The sequence below is a fragment of the Trematomus bernacchii genome, unplaced genomic scaffold (genome assembly GCF_902827165.1).
Source record: "Trematomus bernacchii unplaced genomic scaffold, fTreBer1.1, whole genome shotgun sequence".
NCBI lineage: Eukaryota > Metazoa > Chordata > Actinopteri > Perciformes > Nototheniidae > Trematomus > Trematomus bernacchii.
The window spans coordinates 7,480,158-7,497,778 of NW_022987828.1; the positions used below are offsets into that span (position 1 = coordinate 7,480,158).

General features: G+C 40.6%; 2 protein-coding genes across 2 annotated transcripts; one reads left to right on the forward strand and one right to left on the reverse strand.

Moving 5' to 3' along the window:
- Positions 1–1,107: 1,107 nt before the first annotated feature.
- got1 (glutamic-oxaloacetic transaminase 1, soluble) lies at positions 1,108–6,928 on the reverse strand. Its single transcript, XM_034151921.1, is given in 20 exon segments — positions 1,108–2,210; positions 2,213–2,296; positions 2,533–2,675; positions 2,777–2,832; positions 2,834–2,943; positions 3,556–3,706; positions 3,844–3,923; positions 3,926–3,947; positions 4,042–4,130; positions 4,133–4,153; positions 4,527–4,560; positions 4,562–4,612; positions 4,614–4,656; positions 4,736–4,761; positions 4,763–4,780; positions 4,782–4,818; positions 4,820–4,902; positions 4,904–4,914; positions 6,819–6,894; positions 6,896–6,928. Coding segments are annotated over 20 exon segments (1,221 nt in total). The 3' UTR covers positions 1,108–2,157.
- A 7,540-nt stretch (positions 6,929–14,468) lies between these two features.
- On the forward strand, positions 14,469–17,201 carry nkx2.3 (NK2 homeobox 3). The gene is given in 12 exon segments (XM_034152498.1): positions 14,469–14,897; positions 14,899–15,116; positions 16,328–16,371; positions 16,374–16,426; positions 16,428–16,505; positions 16,507–16,636; positions 16,639–16,676; positions 16,678–16,719; positions 16,721–16,768; positions 16,770–16,838; positions 16,840–16,884; positions 16,886–17,201. Coding segments are annotated over 12 exon segments (1,029 nt in total). The 5' UTR covers positions 14,469–14,717; the 3' UTR covers positions 16,970–17,201.
- The last annotated feature ends 420 nt before the right edge of the window (positions 17,202–17,621 follow it).

Consider the following 17,621-nt stretch of genomic DNA (forward strand, 5'->3'; position numbering starts at 1 on the left):
TTACCATTAGCCAATCCTCTATGTACATTCACCTCACTTTAACAGCAAACACCAAATTTCAAATAAGCTAGGGGTAGGGGGGTTTGCGTTTAGGGATCCAAAATGGATGTTATTCTCGAGAGAAGAGTAGTTGCTACCTGCATGTTTGTAATGCTGCTTTTACTGTAGAACTATCCCCTGTAGAAAAGCCCTGTTTTCCATATGCATTGCTTAAGCAAGGGGATGCATGCAAAGGAGATCTGGCAGTAATATTTCCCCACAAAGGTGCAGTGTGTACTACTAACAATCTTTGAGATAATAGAAGTTTTAAAACTACAAAAGTTGAGAAAAAAAGTTAGGTGCAAACCATACAACGCTGCTTGTTGAAGGAACAAAAATCAAGCCATTTTTCTAGAAATCATCTATTACCGCAATAATGAAATAATGATTTGATCCTTTTCAAAATGCCAGTAGCAGCTGCAGCTCAGACTGCACTAAGCTGCTCTGCGTTGTGAAATATTGGCAGGTACGCAAGAACAAGACAGAGATATGAAAGAGGAAAGCAATATGACGCACACTGACGTCAAGCCACCACCTCCCGTCAAACACACTGACACAGACACACACACAAGGCTTTATGAGTACAAAGGTAACTGCACTGCTAAGCTATTCACATCGACCCCTCTTTGCACACTGAACATCCAATAGGAAGTCATTTGATCCGACAGACTGACTCAGTGAAAGAGGATTTGTGTGAATCAGAAAGTGTCTCAGCTGAATGCTCACAGAGATTTTGCAGTTGTTTAACACTGATTTATATTTGTGAAGAATTATACTTTATTAAAAAAAGGCAAAGATACATTTGCTAATGTAAACATCTGATAATTAGATAAGTGACCAAATACATGAGAAGACATACCATAATGTTCGACAAAAAGGATTTCAAATTATTAATAATGGACTGAAATATTATTCTTGTGTACTCTGTCTTTGTTTCGAATATGGAGTTGTGTTACCTGCATTAGATTTTTCGAAGACCTCTCACATGGGTTTCTAAAGGCCGTTGCATTTATACAAACATTATCATTAAATCAATTCCAACATATGTGACAAAACAAACATAATAGTGTTATAGTTCTTTATTAGATTAACACATTCATCTCATTGGAAAGTATGTAAGGAGATGTTTTGCTTCAATTGCTAAAACAGTAGGACTGCTTATTTGCTGTACTGTGCACAGTGATACGATAGCAAACTGGTTGATACATTAGTGTGTTTGTGCCACTGACATGAGGGTATTACATAACAGTGCACTATTGATACAAACAGGCAGTCCGCTGTGCAAAACTCAACATTAAACCTGCAGGTGCCTGATTTAAAACCAGAAGCCTCACAACCTTCAGCTGTGAGCCCAAACCAGGGATGACTCTCAAAACCTGTTCAGATAATTCAGTGCCATTGTGCTAACTGAGCAGAAACTACAAATAAAACACTTCAAAAATACGGATTATAATTGAGGTAATTAGTACTAAACCCCTTTCGGCGATGTACAGTTTAATTAATAAATGACATTGCTCAAGATATCTTCCTGAGAACACTCTTCTCTTGTTTCATGTTGCATCTATCATTAAAACGTACCTCTTCACGTCGTGATAGAGAAACATAAATACATTTACTATAATTTGTTTGTCTAATTGAAGCTACATTTAGTCAGTTTGGTAGGTGCTCTTAACTGTAATCACACAGGCTAATAACGGCAGGTTAAATAAAATTGGAAATGCGTTATCAACACTTGGAATGAATGAATCATAGCAGTATGACATTAAACAAGAAGTTGAGTCAGCACTGCTTAGATAATTGTCACACAGTCACAGATGTACCAACCTTCTCGAAAGGTCCTGAGTGGTGACGCATACACTGAAAGTAAGATAGACTTATTATAAGTAGGAGACCAACATAAAGACAACTAGTGGACAATAATTTACGGAATAAGTCCCAATTGTGTGTTGAGATAGCTTAGCACAAACACGATAGAAGGTGAGGGCTGTCTGTATATTTGTGCAAATGAGAATGTATGATCGCCCTAAGAAAGCAGCTAGACAGTAATACTTTCCCTGTAATCAGGTGACTTGAGGTCGGAATGGAGGAAGTACTAAGAACTGTGGGTAGTGTAGTCTTTTACTGGACATTGGTGACAGTCTCATGGATGGACTCTGCCACGTAGTCTATGTCTTGGAGGTCAAACCACACATGTTGATGCGCCCACTGGCCATCAGGTAGATGTGTCTCTCCTTCACCATGTACTCCACTTGTTTGGCTGCAGGAAATAACCACATTTAATTATTCATTGATTAATAATGTGACACTTTGCAGAGCCTGTAAGATATGTGTGTTAATCAAAAGAATGATATAATGCAAGCTCTTTTGAGTTTTGCAAAAAGGAGATACATTCGGGATACGTTTGGTCCTCTACATGTGTTTTCTTGAATGTACCCGATAGATAAAGGTGTTTGTTATCTTAACATTTTCCGAACTTAAACAATGTTTACTCACGGTTGAGGCCTGTGAAGCTGAACATGCCGATTCTGCTCTGTGATGTGGTCCCAGGTGCCCTGCTGTCCCCAGAGCTTGGAGCTAGCTTCAGCTGAGCCCTCATCAACAGGACCCTGTCAGCCATGGTCTTCACATTGTCCTTCCTACACTCAAACAAATGTAAAAAAACAACTCTATATCAAAATAATACAGTTAGTTTATAAACCGTTATACCTCATACAGTGCTTTGGTATTTTGTACGGACCATTCGCTGAAGAGCTCAGGTGAGGTAAGAGTGAGGGCAACAATGCGAGCCCCCTGAAGAGGGTGGGTTGGACCAGGTGGTCCTCACAATCTTCTCCATCTGGGACAGCACTCGCTTCAGGTTGTCTGCATCATGATCAACGATGGTCAGGTTGCCCACACGCTCATCTGTTTGCAACACACATGTCACACATGTGAATCTTTTGAAATCTCAGAATTTGATCGTGATTCTTGGGGTCACAATTTGATTTCTAAATGATTCTCAATTCATTACATAGGGTTGCGAATTTCAGGATTTACTCAACAAGTCCACTTTGCAGACTCCTATAGAACTAACTGCAAGAACACACAAAAATTGACTTGGTGTAAAGGTAGAGGCAAATTATTGAAAATAGGTTCTTTTTTTTTAAAGCTGTGAATTGATTAAGAATCTTAAAAGATAAGCAATTTGATACTTATATAACTTAACCCCACCCCCCTTGTTTTCTACAACTTTCAACATTGACAACATCCACTGTGCTGTTGTCATAGTAAACGAGAACATTAAGCTGTGTCGATCATGTACAATATTTTGCATGTTTGAAAGTAAGAGAGCTGTGGGGTATGATAATAACCACAATCTAAATTGGGCTCTTATCCTTAATTCCACTATAAACATGTTGCCATATAAAGCACTTTGTGACTGTTATTGTGATTAGTAACAGCACAAAGACATCACTCTTTATCGCTCTCTCTTGAAAGCAGGCAATGTACAACTTAATGCACACAGGGGTCACTCACTGTAGAGGCCAAAGTTCTTGGAGAAAGACTGAGCACAGAACATTTCAAAGCCCATGGAGACAAAGTAGCGGACCGCCCAGGCATCTTTATCCAGATTGCCTGAGGCGAAACCCTGATAAGCCGAGTCGAAGAACACAAACAGCTGCCTCCTCTGGAAAGAAAGAAGGTCAAACAATTATCATCCTGTAATAAATGTTCAGCATCGACACACGTGTACAAAAAGGAGGTTAAGACAGCAGTAGAGACATAGTATTGGTTGCGTGTGTGTTTGTGTGTGTGTGTTAATACCATCATAACTTCTGCGATCAGCTGCCATTGCTCCTGTGTCGGGTCTGTGCCAGTTGGGTTGTGCGCACAGGCATGCAGGCAAAGATAGAGTGTGCTGGACAACTCTGTTGGAAATAAGAAGAAGTGATTTAAACTCCTAAAAAAATGACTCATGGCTGAACTGAAATAGAACAAGAAATCCTTTTGCACACTGCTCACCTCCAGGTCTCCAAGGAAACCAGCCAAATCAAGGCCCCTATTTTCTGCATCCCAGTACTTGTATGGACGGACATCATCAAAGCCAGCATGGCAAAAACAGCATTGTGATTTTCTGAAATGGAGAGAAAAAACTATTTCACCAGTGTTCTAATTGGTATTGTTTATATGTTAATACAAAATATTTTCACAGAGGAACTGAAAACTAAATAAGATCACTGATAAGACGCATCACTGTACTCTACATCCTGAGTCTAAAGTCTATATTGAGTATATAAAAGTCTCTGTATGGTTTCAAAAGGTCCTTGAATGAGGACTTCCCATGTTCATCTGAACTCTTTGCACTCCACTGTTTGATTGTGTGTGTGTGTGTGTGTGTGTGTGTGTGTGTGTGTGTGTGTGTGTGTGTGTGTGTGTGTGTGTGTGTGTGTGTGTGTGTGGTGTGGGTGTGTGTGTGGTGTGTGTGTGTGTGTGTGTGTAGGGCACACCCCAGGTAGGTGAGGACACATAGACGGGTGTTTTGGGTGTTGTTGTTTCCATTGTAGAAACGCCTGAGAAATTCTGCACCCATCTTGCAGAGCCCCTGTACCACCCAGACACTGGACAGCCCCAACCTGGCAAAAAAGAACAGACGTCGTTTATACGTTGAATATATTTAAAATAAAGGATAGTGCGCCTTTCTCTATACAAACCCTGTTTCTCCTGGATGGCAGGACTGTCTTCCTCCCAGTGCGATCTTAGAGGGCTGAGGATCTGAATTCAGGCAGCCCAAGATGGGCAGTACTCATGGTTAAGACTGTCATCGTGCACAATAACCTTTTCAAACCTTTTCACCACCGGCAAAACCCATGGCTTTCCCTCGTCTGGTCCGGTAAGCTGCAAGAAAGAAAACAGTGAGGCCTGATGTATTGCCTAACAGAATATTTAGATAGGAACAATAATGAAGTTTGAGGCAGGACAATCTTCCTGGCTCAAATAACAAGAATGTAACACTGACTCTGGAAAGCAGACATGCACTTTCATCTCTCTGTTTGCTTTAGTGAGCTGAACTCCATGTCAACACCTGATAAGGACTGAACTATTGCCTTGTTATCTTCAGAACAGAGATCTTCAACTTGCTTGCAACTCAAAAAACAAGTATCAGGCTTATACCATCATATGGGAGTTTATTAATTTTATTTTCTCCCACCGTCATAAAAGGCATGTTTATTTGGGTCTATTAAAATGCAAGAAAATGCAGATCATAGAGTTTCTGAAATCTAATTCAACGTCTGCATAACCCAGATATATTTAGGTTTATTATAAGAAGAGGAAGCAAATCCTCACCTTTTAAAAAAATTCATAATAATAATAATAATAATAATTACCTATGCAATTGGTATATTATTTTGGATTATCTAAACAACTTCCAATTTGGGATCAAAAAAAAGTGTATCTAATGTTATCTTTTCCATCAGTTGAATTGATCAATTCATGTAATCTAGTGTCTAGTGACGTTTAACACACTAAACATAGTGTGGCCTACATTTCCCAGCTGCCCCAGTAGCGGATGACCATCTGTGTGTTACATAGAGAGGGATTATAAGGCTTCAGCCTCTGGTCCTAATCACAGGACTCAGGCAGCCTCGTCCTGCAGAACACATTACACACTGCCAGAACAGAGCCAAACAATGCTTCTCACACTTGTCCTTAGCAATGTAAGCAGCAAGGATTACTGCTTTTAATAAGATTAACACTGAAAACAGTTGTACTGAAGTCTAAAATGTGCCATTTGCTTGCTTCAGGAGAGAAGCAGGACTAAACCATAGATACTTAAACTCATGCAGCTAGCAACAGGGAACAGTAATCCAATCAGAGCTGCAGCAAGATCGAAAAGCAAAGAGGAAACCAAAGAGGACAGGCACAAATGATTCCCTATGTCACCACTTTTACATAACAAGGATACATTATCAATAAAGCTGCTTTCAGTATAGTTAGAGTAGAATGACTGAACAGCAGCTAACATGGTCTAACATGGTCAATCAGTTGTATTTACTCCACAAACCAGTGACAGTAAAAAATAAAAGATTAAATATGTCATTATAATTTCTCCCATGGGCCGTAATGTCCACACCGAAACAGACATTTTAGAGACACTACGATAAAGTATATTTATGTAATATTGTAGTCAGTAAAGATGAAGCTATATTGAATTACTATGTATACTGCTTGGGTAGAATAACCTGAAATGTATCATAATGTATTAGTTGATGTATACTTTGCATACAAAATAAAAAATATGCAGGGGAACTATAACTATCAAATAAATGTAGTGGAGGTGAAAGTACACTATTTACCTCTGAATTGTGGTAGGGGTAGTAACATGTAAATACTCAAGTAGCCTACAAGTACCTCCAAATTATACTTAAGTACAGTACTTGAGTAAATGCACTTAGTTACTTTACGCCACTGCATACATGTATGCCGGTCAGAGCAATACATCTATTATATAATCTATATTTAAAATGAATAAACCTTTCCGATACTGTATTAGAGAGTCACAGTTTTGGAATAGTAACAGCTTTTAGAATTTGTGTCACTATTTTAAAACCATCAAGACATCATCATTTAGCAACTTTTATCAAAATACAGCATGTCATATACATATGGATATAATAAACAGGTCATAGAATGGTTTGTGATTCCTGATTCATCCTATCACCACCTTACTTTAACCGGCTGGAGACAGTTATGGCAAACGATGTCACTGTTTATAGAAGTATAGTTACATAATAATTTACCTCCTACTCCAAGATTCACCTTGTTGGGAAATTGGTCGTTGTTGAAATCCTGTGATAGCTTGAATACAGCTACAGGGGGCTGCTAAAGCGACCTCACCAAACACCGACATGCTGCTGTAATTTTACCGAGAGACTGTGGCGACAATAACACAAACGGTTACCGTGAAATGTAACGGGACAGCAGAGGACTTCACCTTCAAATTGGATATGGGAGGATGTAAAGTGGGCGTGAGCGGATTAACCAATAGAAAACGAGATGTGTCTGCCAAGCCAATCAGAGCACTGATCTCTGTCAAGTCAAAGTTCGAGAAAACACACGTACAGGGCTGTTGACCAATGAATGACTCTGTAACATCACTATACCGTCCAGTGTTGGAAGTGGGTGGTTCAGGATTGTACTGCAATACAAAGAATATCCACAAGATGGTGCAGCAGCCTCGATAAAGATGTTATCACCTGGCACTGGACAACAACCACTGATAGTGTCGTTTTTTTTCTATAGTAATGTCTTCAATGTGTAGTCAAAATAGACAAGACAAGATAACAGTGCACCCCATCATAAATGTCAATTTGATTCCTTGCTGAAAAGACAGCTGAATGCTCGGCCTCGACACAGTTTGAGTAAGTGCGTGTGAGGGATGTGTAAATGAGTATGTGCGAGCATCTTCATCTGTTCAGTCCTGAGGGCCTTGCTGAGCTGTGGTGTAAACACGCTGGCTCCTCTGTGCTCTGTCTGCAGGAGCTGAGTGCTTGATAAACGAGGGCCACTCCAGCCGGCTCTCCCCGACCAGGACTGAGTTTGTTGGAAAGCTTTTTGGCTTTTCTGGAGGCAGGACTCAGCCCGTTCTGAGGCCTGTCTGAGAAAGAAGGGGCTGCTGCATTGTTTAACCTAGTTTGTGTATATATAAAGTCAGTGATGGTGGAACCACAAAAGACAGTACTATCTTCTTAGATTGAAGTACTGAACAAACATGAAGTAGTAAAATGAACTTCAAACTTCTACCAGCTAAAATGTTAGCTTACAGCTCTTGTTGAGTATGTCATTAATGCAGTAAGGTGGAGGTGGCAATGTCAAAGTGGAAAGAAACAGAAGAGCATTAAACAGCTAAAGGGGCAGATGGTTTATCATTGTAGTTGGTGGACACCAAAAGAGCTAAAGAGAGTCAAAATGGGATTCACAGTCCTCAGAGGAGCGGAAAACACACATTTTAATAAGTGCTTATCTTGCTACATTTAAATAGGCGACGTTTACAATTACATAGTGATTATACACTAACTACATCTTGTTCCAGTGCACCAAAATGGCCAAAAAAAAGAATACTATTTTAAACACAATTTTCATATGAGTTAATAAATCTTGAACTATTTATAGCTCAGTACACTATTAAGGGTTGAGAATCAGTTAGGCTTGTTATTTTGCCATTTTTGCCATAAAGTTGCCAATAAACTGATTTAAAAACAAAGTTTTATTACAGAAACTAGTGGTTTCCCTAATGAATCAAAGAGCAAGCCAAAACAAAAATGCTTTCAAAAAATGAATATGAATGTATTTGCACAATGTGGTAAACCCACACCCGCAAACTTTTTATTCATAGACCATGTATAAACTATTTATTTACTATCAATGAGAATTCTGTTCTGAAACCAGTGGTGCATTTAGTCCATTGGTTATCACTGACACTCAGTTATTATTTGCCCTCATGTTTTCCCCCAGAGGTTACTCACTTTTCCCCATACCACCCCCACCGCATCTCCTCACTTCACTTTGACAGTAGATGTTTTCATTCTTTACGACCAGGTGAGGGTGTCTTGTATGTTAGCTTATCACTGTCCCAGCCCTGCAATTATGGGATTTGAGCTCCCAGAAGAAGGGCTCGGGGCCCAGGGCAGGGTTTGGTGTGTACGTACTGGGGAGGCCCCGGGACCTCGGTCTGCTGTGATGTGAAGTGTGAGTCAGAGCAAGGAGTGACAGCAGCTGCCTCTGGCAAGTCAGTGCCCACAGGGGGAGAGTGTCACATCCAGATAAATGAGAGTTATTCAGCCAAACATTCAGAGGCAGCTTCTCAGCATTTCCCTGACATTGATATGTGGAACATTTATTTTGGCATCCAGAAACGCAATGCAAATATGACAAAAAAAAAGGGTAGTGCCAACAAAGTGTCTTTTATCGCAGTGTTTTCCTTTTTGCACGCAGGTTACCATTGTTACTAAAGGACGCTGACACTAAAACACACAAAGGCACACATTCAGGCACAAGACAGTCACATTCCAGCCGCGGTATCAGTGAAACACCAACAGGAGCGTGTGCACACACACACTGCAGCACATTCCAAGGGGGACGCTGCTCGCATGTTGAGGTGGCCTCTGTGTCTCTGGGTCAGAGAGCTGTGGTGAGTGACCACCTTTTTAGCTTCCCGCCTTGTTTGTTTTCCAAAGACAGTGTCATCAATTCTCTAACAAGGGACTAGACACAGCAACAACAAAGAGCACAGGACCTCCCTGTTTCGCCCAATGACTGATGGAGCATGCATGCAATAACAGACAGATCAGTGTTCTGTACGTCTGACAACATTCCAACTGATGTGTTTGTGTGTGTGTACATGTCTTGTACGTGTGTGTGCTCCATCTTATGACATGAAAATCTGTTTATTTTTTGTGCAAACATTTACTTCACTCTGTAAAAATCGTATTTGTATCCCGAGTGACAAGATTTGCTGAATGATTGTATTTAAAATGAAATGAAATTGAAAGTAAATACAATCACATTACTATCATTGCAATACACTTTAAGATACACATTTAAGTTAAGTATTTATTGAGGTTTCTTGTACATATTCTTTATACCATGTTTTCATATTTGTTTTGTATTTCTCTTTATTAAATGTTTATGTTTCTAGTTATTTCCTAGTCAATTTTAATTGATTTGACTTTGTTTATGTTATGCACCAATTCACCAATGCAAATTATTTGTATCTGAGAACAGAATTGGCAATTTACCGGGATTCTGAATATGAGCAGTTCGCAATTTCCCCCTTCAAACAGATACATTTCACAGTTGCAACGGTTACTTTCCACAGCTGGGAAAACATGGCAGTAGCGATTGATACCACTCTCTTATCTGTACAATGGAGCTACATCCAGTAGCTGGTTAGCTTAGCTTAGCACACACACTGAAGATGGGAAGAGAGATGTGTGGCTCTGCCTGGTGGTAACAACATCCAACATCTCTAAAGATAAGTTTCGGTGCTACCAGTGGTTAATATGTTAATCTGTGAGACTCAGAGATGCTAAGCAGAGTTTGTGTGTTAGCTGTTCCCCTTTGTATTCAGGCTTTGAGCTAAAGCTAAACTTGTTGCTGGCATGTACAGGTAGCGGCCTTACATTTAATGCATGGACATGAGTATTCATTTTCATCCATCTAAGCAAATTAATTTGATTATTTGCAAAATATCCAACAATTAGTTTAAATAGTAAAAAAAAACAACCACAAACAATTTATGTGTCACTTTTTTTAAATAAATGTTTGATCAAATAATTGAAATTGATCGTTATTTTATAAAGATCTGCTAATATGCATGTCACTGATGTTTTTCACAGATTTGGCCTTTACCCTATAAGGCTGGGTGGAACCCAAGGTCTACAGTGAGCCATTTTAATTGATTGATGTTGTCTTTTGGCCAACTCAGGCTTTCCAGACCTCAGCCTCATACAAATATGCATGCAAAGAAACAAAGACAGGAAGTGGAAGAGTTTTGTCTGATTGATTACCCCGAGTGATTATTTTCTGTTGCATAAAGCCACAAAAAAATATGCTATTAAATAAAAACCTGGACTATGTTATTATCGAAAATGAAGAATGATATTTGTATTTATCCGCATGGGAAGCTCATCGTTGGGGATTTAATTCTCCCATTCACAGATAATGAAATGACATGCCTGTACGGTAATTATTTATAAAAAATGAACTTATTCATGAGGGGTTTGAGTTTTGCTAAAACAAACTGTCACTTTGATGAAGATACCAGCATGTTTGCTGGAGAGCCAGAGCATTTTATTTCAAGAATGTTTACCGCTTGAGGCCGGGATGCATGCATGCTTCTTCAAACTACAGCAACATTGTTTTTCCCAAGAGAGCCATTACTGCCGGAGTTACTTAGAGCAAAGATGAACTTGATTCAACCTTTTGATATGTGATACTTTTCCCAATGCCAAATAGGACAGAAGCTAAGGAACATTCAAGGTCCACACATCCTATTCAGTTAAAGCCTGCAGGGTCTTTATCTACATGGCCTGTGTGGCTGCAGAGAGGATAAGCATATTTAGATTGCATGTTTCCTCCCAAACTACATTCCCAACACCGTAGATCACAGACATTACAGCGCTTACATCCCCCTGTTAGTGCTCATATATACAAACACACACCTGCTGGGGCAAGGCCGTCTGGGAGAGAATTACAGCGGGCTAATTTATGAGACCCAAGGGAAGGCAAAGGGCAGGGGACCCAGACTGGCCTGACCTCACTTCCTCATTTCATGGTCTTCAAGTTAGACCTTTCGATACAGAGAACAGGGCATTGGTCCTCAAACACATCACCCACTCACCGTCTTTCAAACAAACTAATTAGTATATTTTTCCCTGATCTGGTTAACACAATGAGCCCTGAGGGACTGGTGCACCTGCAAGTTAGTTAGCACCTTAGGCCTGCCGTTGTGGAATAGTTAACACTTCCAAGGTGAGTGGGTTTGCTTAAAACTCTGGCCCCAGGCTCGCCTCTGGCCTCCTCAACTTCCTCCAGGGAGAAGGCCCTGTCATCCGTCACTCGGACCGAGGCAGGGGCACAATAGCAGTCTGGATGCTGGCTACTGACACCATCACATGGGCTGCTGATAAGACTCACCTTCCGGGACCGGAGAGCTTAACCATTACTGACACACAACAGTTTGGTTTGGCTTGGTGCTACGCCAATAAAAAGGAAAGTCCATGCATTTAATTGTGCTTTCTTCTATATTTTCAAGGTCCTTTATGGTCTTGTGTCTTCCATTTTGCCACGCTGTTTCCTAATACAGAATGCTGGGGAGCTGCTTCACTAAACAACATGGAAAACAAATGATAGACACACTTGAGCTAATCCATTTCTCCTAATGTAACGATCTCGCTTTTGGTGAGACAAATGGATAGTCATACTTCAGTTTCCTCATCACACATCCAGGCTGTTAGAGTAGTACCACCTGTAAACAACTAGCTCCTTTGTAGAAAGATGTTAATTGCTCCTCTACAGAGCTCTGTCAAGTCATAATAACACACATTTTCTTTCGGTACACACACGAGTGCTATACAACAGTGAAGCCCACAGACGCTGGAGGTGTTGAAGCTTCTTTACGTAGAGTTTTACCACTGCGGTAAAAACCATCAGATATCGAACGCCTTTCGGCTTTACAGAAGCAGAGGCTATGGGGAAGATAATTGAAGTCATTACCAAGTCATCAAACTTTCCTTCAGTGTTCAGGGATCTGTTTTGAACGTTCAACGCTATCTCCAAGTGAATCAGTCTTGTTGGCCTGCAACCAGTGATATACACCTGCCACTCTGCCAATGGAGGGAAGGGAGGACAAGAAGAAACATGTTCACCCCTGCATGGCAAGCCATCAACTTCAAAGAATTCTCCAGAACTTGAATTGTGAGTGAATTTAAATTGCTGCAAATGTAAAAAATCGTTTGAATAGGTTATTTTTGTCTTTGTTTTTGTGTCTAAATATGTTAGGACCCCTGTGGTGTATCCATGCTGACCTGCATGCTGCAGGCTTGACCTAACCCAGTTTATCACGATGATTCTGAGATGAAGATGATATATGGGGTCTTGCATTCAGCAGCCGAGCATCTCCTTGACACTCTCTGGGAGTCTGGGTTTTGTTACAGGCAGGAAACAGACTCTTCCGCTCCGTAAAACACGCCTTTTCTGCTCGGCCACTTTTAGGGTCGTCGGTGGCACGCGAAAACCACTGATGGTCAGTTAAGGTCTCGCGAGTTTGAGCGCGCGCACGCGTTAAAAGGTAATTGTGCCATTGGAGCCCGCGCCTCTGACCCGTGACACTCTAAATTCACATGGTTCAGCGGACTGTAAGAAATCGTTTATCTTAATAGCATGAGATCGTTAGACACTAGGCCTACGCGTTAATCCTATTTAACCAGCCTGTTATTTATCAGCTGATAAGTATCTGTAATTAAAGGTATATTTTGTGATCGTATGGCATTGGTTCCTGTATTTGGTCTGTTGTCTCTTTTAATTATTGCACTCAATAAATGTTAATATTTGGGAAACACAATGACCGCATTTTAGGGTATTTTACGTGCAAATATATTCCTCTTAAATCCTCATAGCCTAACTCGCAAAAAAATTACTTTTGATATTGGGAAGAATTGTCATTACGTGTCCTTATAAATCTCAGGAAATACTATAATGTAGCCTATAGGCTGTTCACGGTTTCCCAAGCGCACACTCAATTAGCATCCAAAGTAATGTTATTGTTTCCCGAGAGCACATTGGAATAGACAGCCTTGTGTACACTGACGCCTATTTCCTCCACAGACCTAATGCTTCTCCACTTAAACGGAGCATTTAAAAAGACATAGATCCCCAGAAGAGGAGAAGACGCTGCCCTAATCTAAACAGCGCCGTGTTGATGGTGAGCGGATGAGATTATGTCGGCATGCCTTCCTTTTCTTTCCACACGGTTTAGGAGCAATGGGCCTTCAGACCCTGGCGCCTGCACTTGGCCACAGATAGGCGACCAGAGGTGTCCCCTTACAGCGTGTCTGCCCTTTGGCACACAGGTAGCCCTACATTCAAGAGAAGACTCACATAAATGTTTCTATTTATAATTTATTTAATTGGAAAAAACATTTCGAATACTAGTATTGTGAGAATCCTTTTATTGGTGTCCAACGCAAGATCTAAAGAACATCTTATTCTAACATTATATAAAGAAGGTGGTATTATTTGTATTATCATTATTGAAATACATTATAAACTGAAAAATAAAATGTTCTTTACAATTGACTAACATCAATTTAACTAATATTTTACGCATGGGCTTCTTTCCAAAAATACTGAACATATTGTCAAGGAAAAGCATCACCGTGGCCAACTTATGGTGGAAAATAATCAAACTTTCCCATACTAAGTAGACATAAATAAATCACTACATTTATATACTTCATATCTCTTCGGGTTGCCAATTTTATCGCATTTCCCACAGTTACGGCAGAGTATCTTATCCATGGTTTGCCCAGACAGGAAACGAAGATATGCCTAATCTAAAAAGCACTGTAGTGATGATGGGAAGAACTGTGAGGCCGTTGGTCCATTCAGCAGAGGCGAGGAGATAATACATTCGAGTCAGCGGATAAACTATTGGGTGGATAACAGTGGATTTCCCCATATAAATGTTTTCATTGCACACCATGAAAGGCTTTTTGAATGCCTTATTGGTGTTAGTGTTTTCTTCTGCTGGGAAAACAGAAAGTATGTAAAAGAGAGAGAGGGGGGGGAGAGAGAGAACCGTCATCCCTCCCCCGCTTCAGCACGTCACTGAAAGGGAGAGGACAGCATCTTGGCTGACCCAGCTCTTTCTCTATAACCTAATTCAGCCAACCAAACAGGATCGACCTCTCTTTCTCACCCAGCCCTGCAGACATAGACACACACCCAAAAGAGAGGGATGTCACAGCTGAAAGAAAACCAGCCCTCCTCCATCTGCATGAAAAACAAGCAATGCGCGACCATTCTTCAAACTTACGCACGGGGTATTTACAGTTTCTACGCGCCGTCCGGAGACAAATTAGTCCAATTTTGGGCCTGTTGACTATTTGTTACCCGTCATCTCTCTGTTGGTGGTAATAATGCTCCCCAGCCCACTCATAACTTCTTCTACCACGCCTTTCTCCGTGAAGGACATTTTGAAGTTAGAGTTGCAGCAACAATCTCAGCAGCACCAGCTCCAGTATTTCTCCTGCTTCGGTCTCTCCGGGGCTCTGTCACAGCAGGGAGCTTTCCCAAATAAACCTTTCCGCTCTCATTCACCCCCCCTCCTGCATGTTGGCCGGGAGGGACAGTCCGAGTCCCATCAGCTCCGGACTCTCGGAGAGCGAGGAGAGGATGTCGTACCTCAACACGCTGCCTGCTTCACAGGACCGGCTGCCGGAGTCCGGGCTGCCGGGGGAGCTGTTCGACAGCCCGGCGCAGAAACACTCCGCAGAGCTCCGGCTGGAGACCGAGCCGGAGGACCAAGATAGCAGTGAGTTATAATTCTTATAATAATAATATGTTCATCCAAAAGTGTGAGGATGGTTGGTGATGACATATGTTGTTGGTAGCATGGAGTAGGCAACATAAATGACAGAGGAGTTTCATTTATTGCTAAACAAAACCTGCATCTCACAAATTGACTTTGATATAGCCTATGCCGGAGAAAATATGACTGCAAACTCACAGGTATCATTTCTTGAATAAATGAAACCATCGCAAAATGCTAATCGAGGGAAGATAATAACTCTGCTCTGGATAAATTGTAGGGCCTACTAAAATATATAATCATATTTAAATTAAATAGTAGGCTAATATATATGCGTATGATTTATTATTTGTGTTTCATTCATCTTTAAAGCAAGAGCCCCACCTTGCACGATGGACGCCATTGTTCCATTAAGCTTACAAGCATTTAAGATTGTTTCAATTAAATACAACAGTAATATTCACCAATAGAATGTTGATATTAGACAAGTAGTGGCCCACAAGAAATAGAAAAAATGCACGGAAGGAAATGTACAAGAAAGAGAGTTTTTTTAAAACTATATATGTTAGGCTGATAAAGATGTTTCCTAAAAAGCGTAGGCTAAGATAGCGGTAAACATTTCCAAATATAACACATTACCCTTCAGTTCCCCAAAGCGAATGGCAGATTGGATGGGGGTTGTTTAATTCTGAAGTGATTTGTATTTTTCAAAAAAATTCAAATAAATAGGCTACATTCATAATCAACAATTTGCTGCGAATGATGTTGCCTATGTGTAATAAATCATCACAGAAATCGGTATAAATGTTAGAATAAAATATATTTAAATGTGTTAGCGTAGTAATTGTTCCTGGATAAATTACTTTAATTGAGTCCTCTTTTATACCAGGTCTTGATTGATTTGATCGATTAAAAATATCGGTAAAGCTATTTCCAATCAAGTCATTGTTTTATTATTTTTTATATTTTGTAATTACTATTTCAAAACCTTGTTGTGGTGAAATAATGAAAAATATAACTACATTTGAAAAAATCCAAAATGTGTATATGCTGTTGAAATAACTCATATTTAATTTAAGAAAATAATATTTAGAAATGAATGAAATTCATGTGGATATCAGGAATATGAGTTGAGCTAGCAGTGTTTGATACATATTTCTATACAGTTTAGTTGTAAACGTTATGTTCATTGAAACGTTTCTTCTCCACGCAGAGAAGCTGCGGGGCGTTGCGGGGCGAGTGTGAGGATCCAGACTCGGAGAAGCGGTCACCAAGCAGCAGAGGACCAGGAGGAAACCCCGCGTGCTCTTCTCCCAAGGCTCAGGTGTTTGAGCTCGAGCGGCGCTTCAAGCAGCAGCGTTACCTGTCCGCCCCGGAGAGAGAGCACCTGGCCAGCCTCCCTGAAACTCACCTCCACCCAGGTCAAGATCTGGTTCCAGAACCGGAGGTACAAATGCAAGAGGCAGCGGCAGGACAAGAGTCTGGAGATGGCAGGTCATCACCATCACCACCACCACCCACCGCCGCCAGGAGGGTGGCTGTGCCGGTGCTGGTCCGGGACGGGAGGGCCGTGTCTGACTGGATCACAGAACTATAACGCTTCTTACACCAGTGGGAGCTCCAAACCCGTACAGCTACAACGGCTATCCTGCATACAGCCTACAACAACTCGTTGTATACTAACACTTACTCTTGTACTTATTCGAGTTTGCCTGCTCTGCCACCCAGCAAACACCTCTGCTAATGCTTTTATGAACATGAATTTGGGAAACATGGTGCAACCCGACGCAAAGCCAGGCGCCCCAAGGACCAGGAGTCCCAGTCTGCCAGGGAGCTCTGCAGGGCATACGGGCATGGTGATGGTAGCGCAGTCTTTACGCACGATCACTGGGAGAGACTTCTCTGAGATGGATAAATGGACTAAAGCATGTGGCTACACCAGATCGACAATGCAACGAAAGCACAACTTAAAACTCTGTAACGACCACAAGTAAGGCCAGCTGTAATTCAAGGCAGGCCCTGTGAGGAAACCCTAACTCGTTGACTGATTCAAACCAAAACAGTATGCGCATTGTTCTCACAAACGTATTAATAAAAAGTATTAAACCTGCTGTTGGATATTTTGATTGTCGGATGTATGTTGCAGAAGAAAAGCAGATTTCGGCTCAAATTGTTGTATGTATTATGCGATACATAATACATAAATTATAATATTATAATAAATACATAATACATAAACATGTATGCATATGGTATATAGTCCATAGTAATTAATTAAAATAGGACTAAAATAATAATACAATCGCATCATTGCAAGAAAATAACAGTACCACAAGTGCAAGAAAATGCATTCTTATAAATTATTGTGCTTTTTCCTTATTAAAAGTTAGATTTATTTTTGGCCAAAATACGTTGTATTAGGCCTACTCTAAAATTGGCTAAATTAAATGAACAATGTGACCTGATGCTTAAAGTCTGTTACACTCAAGCTGCAATGACGAACATTATCACC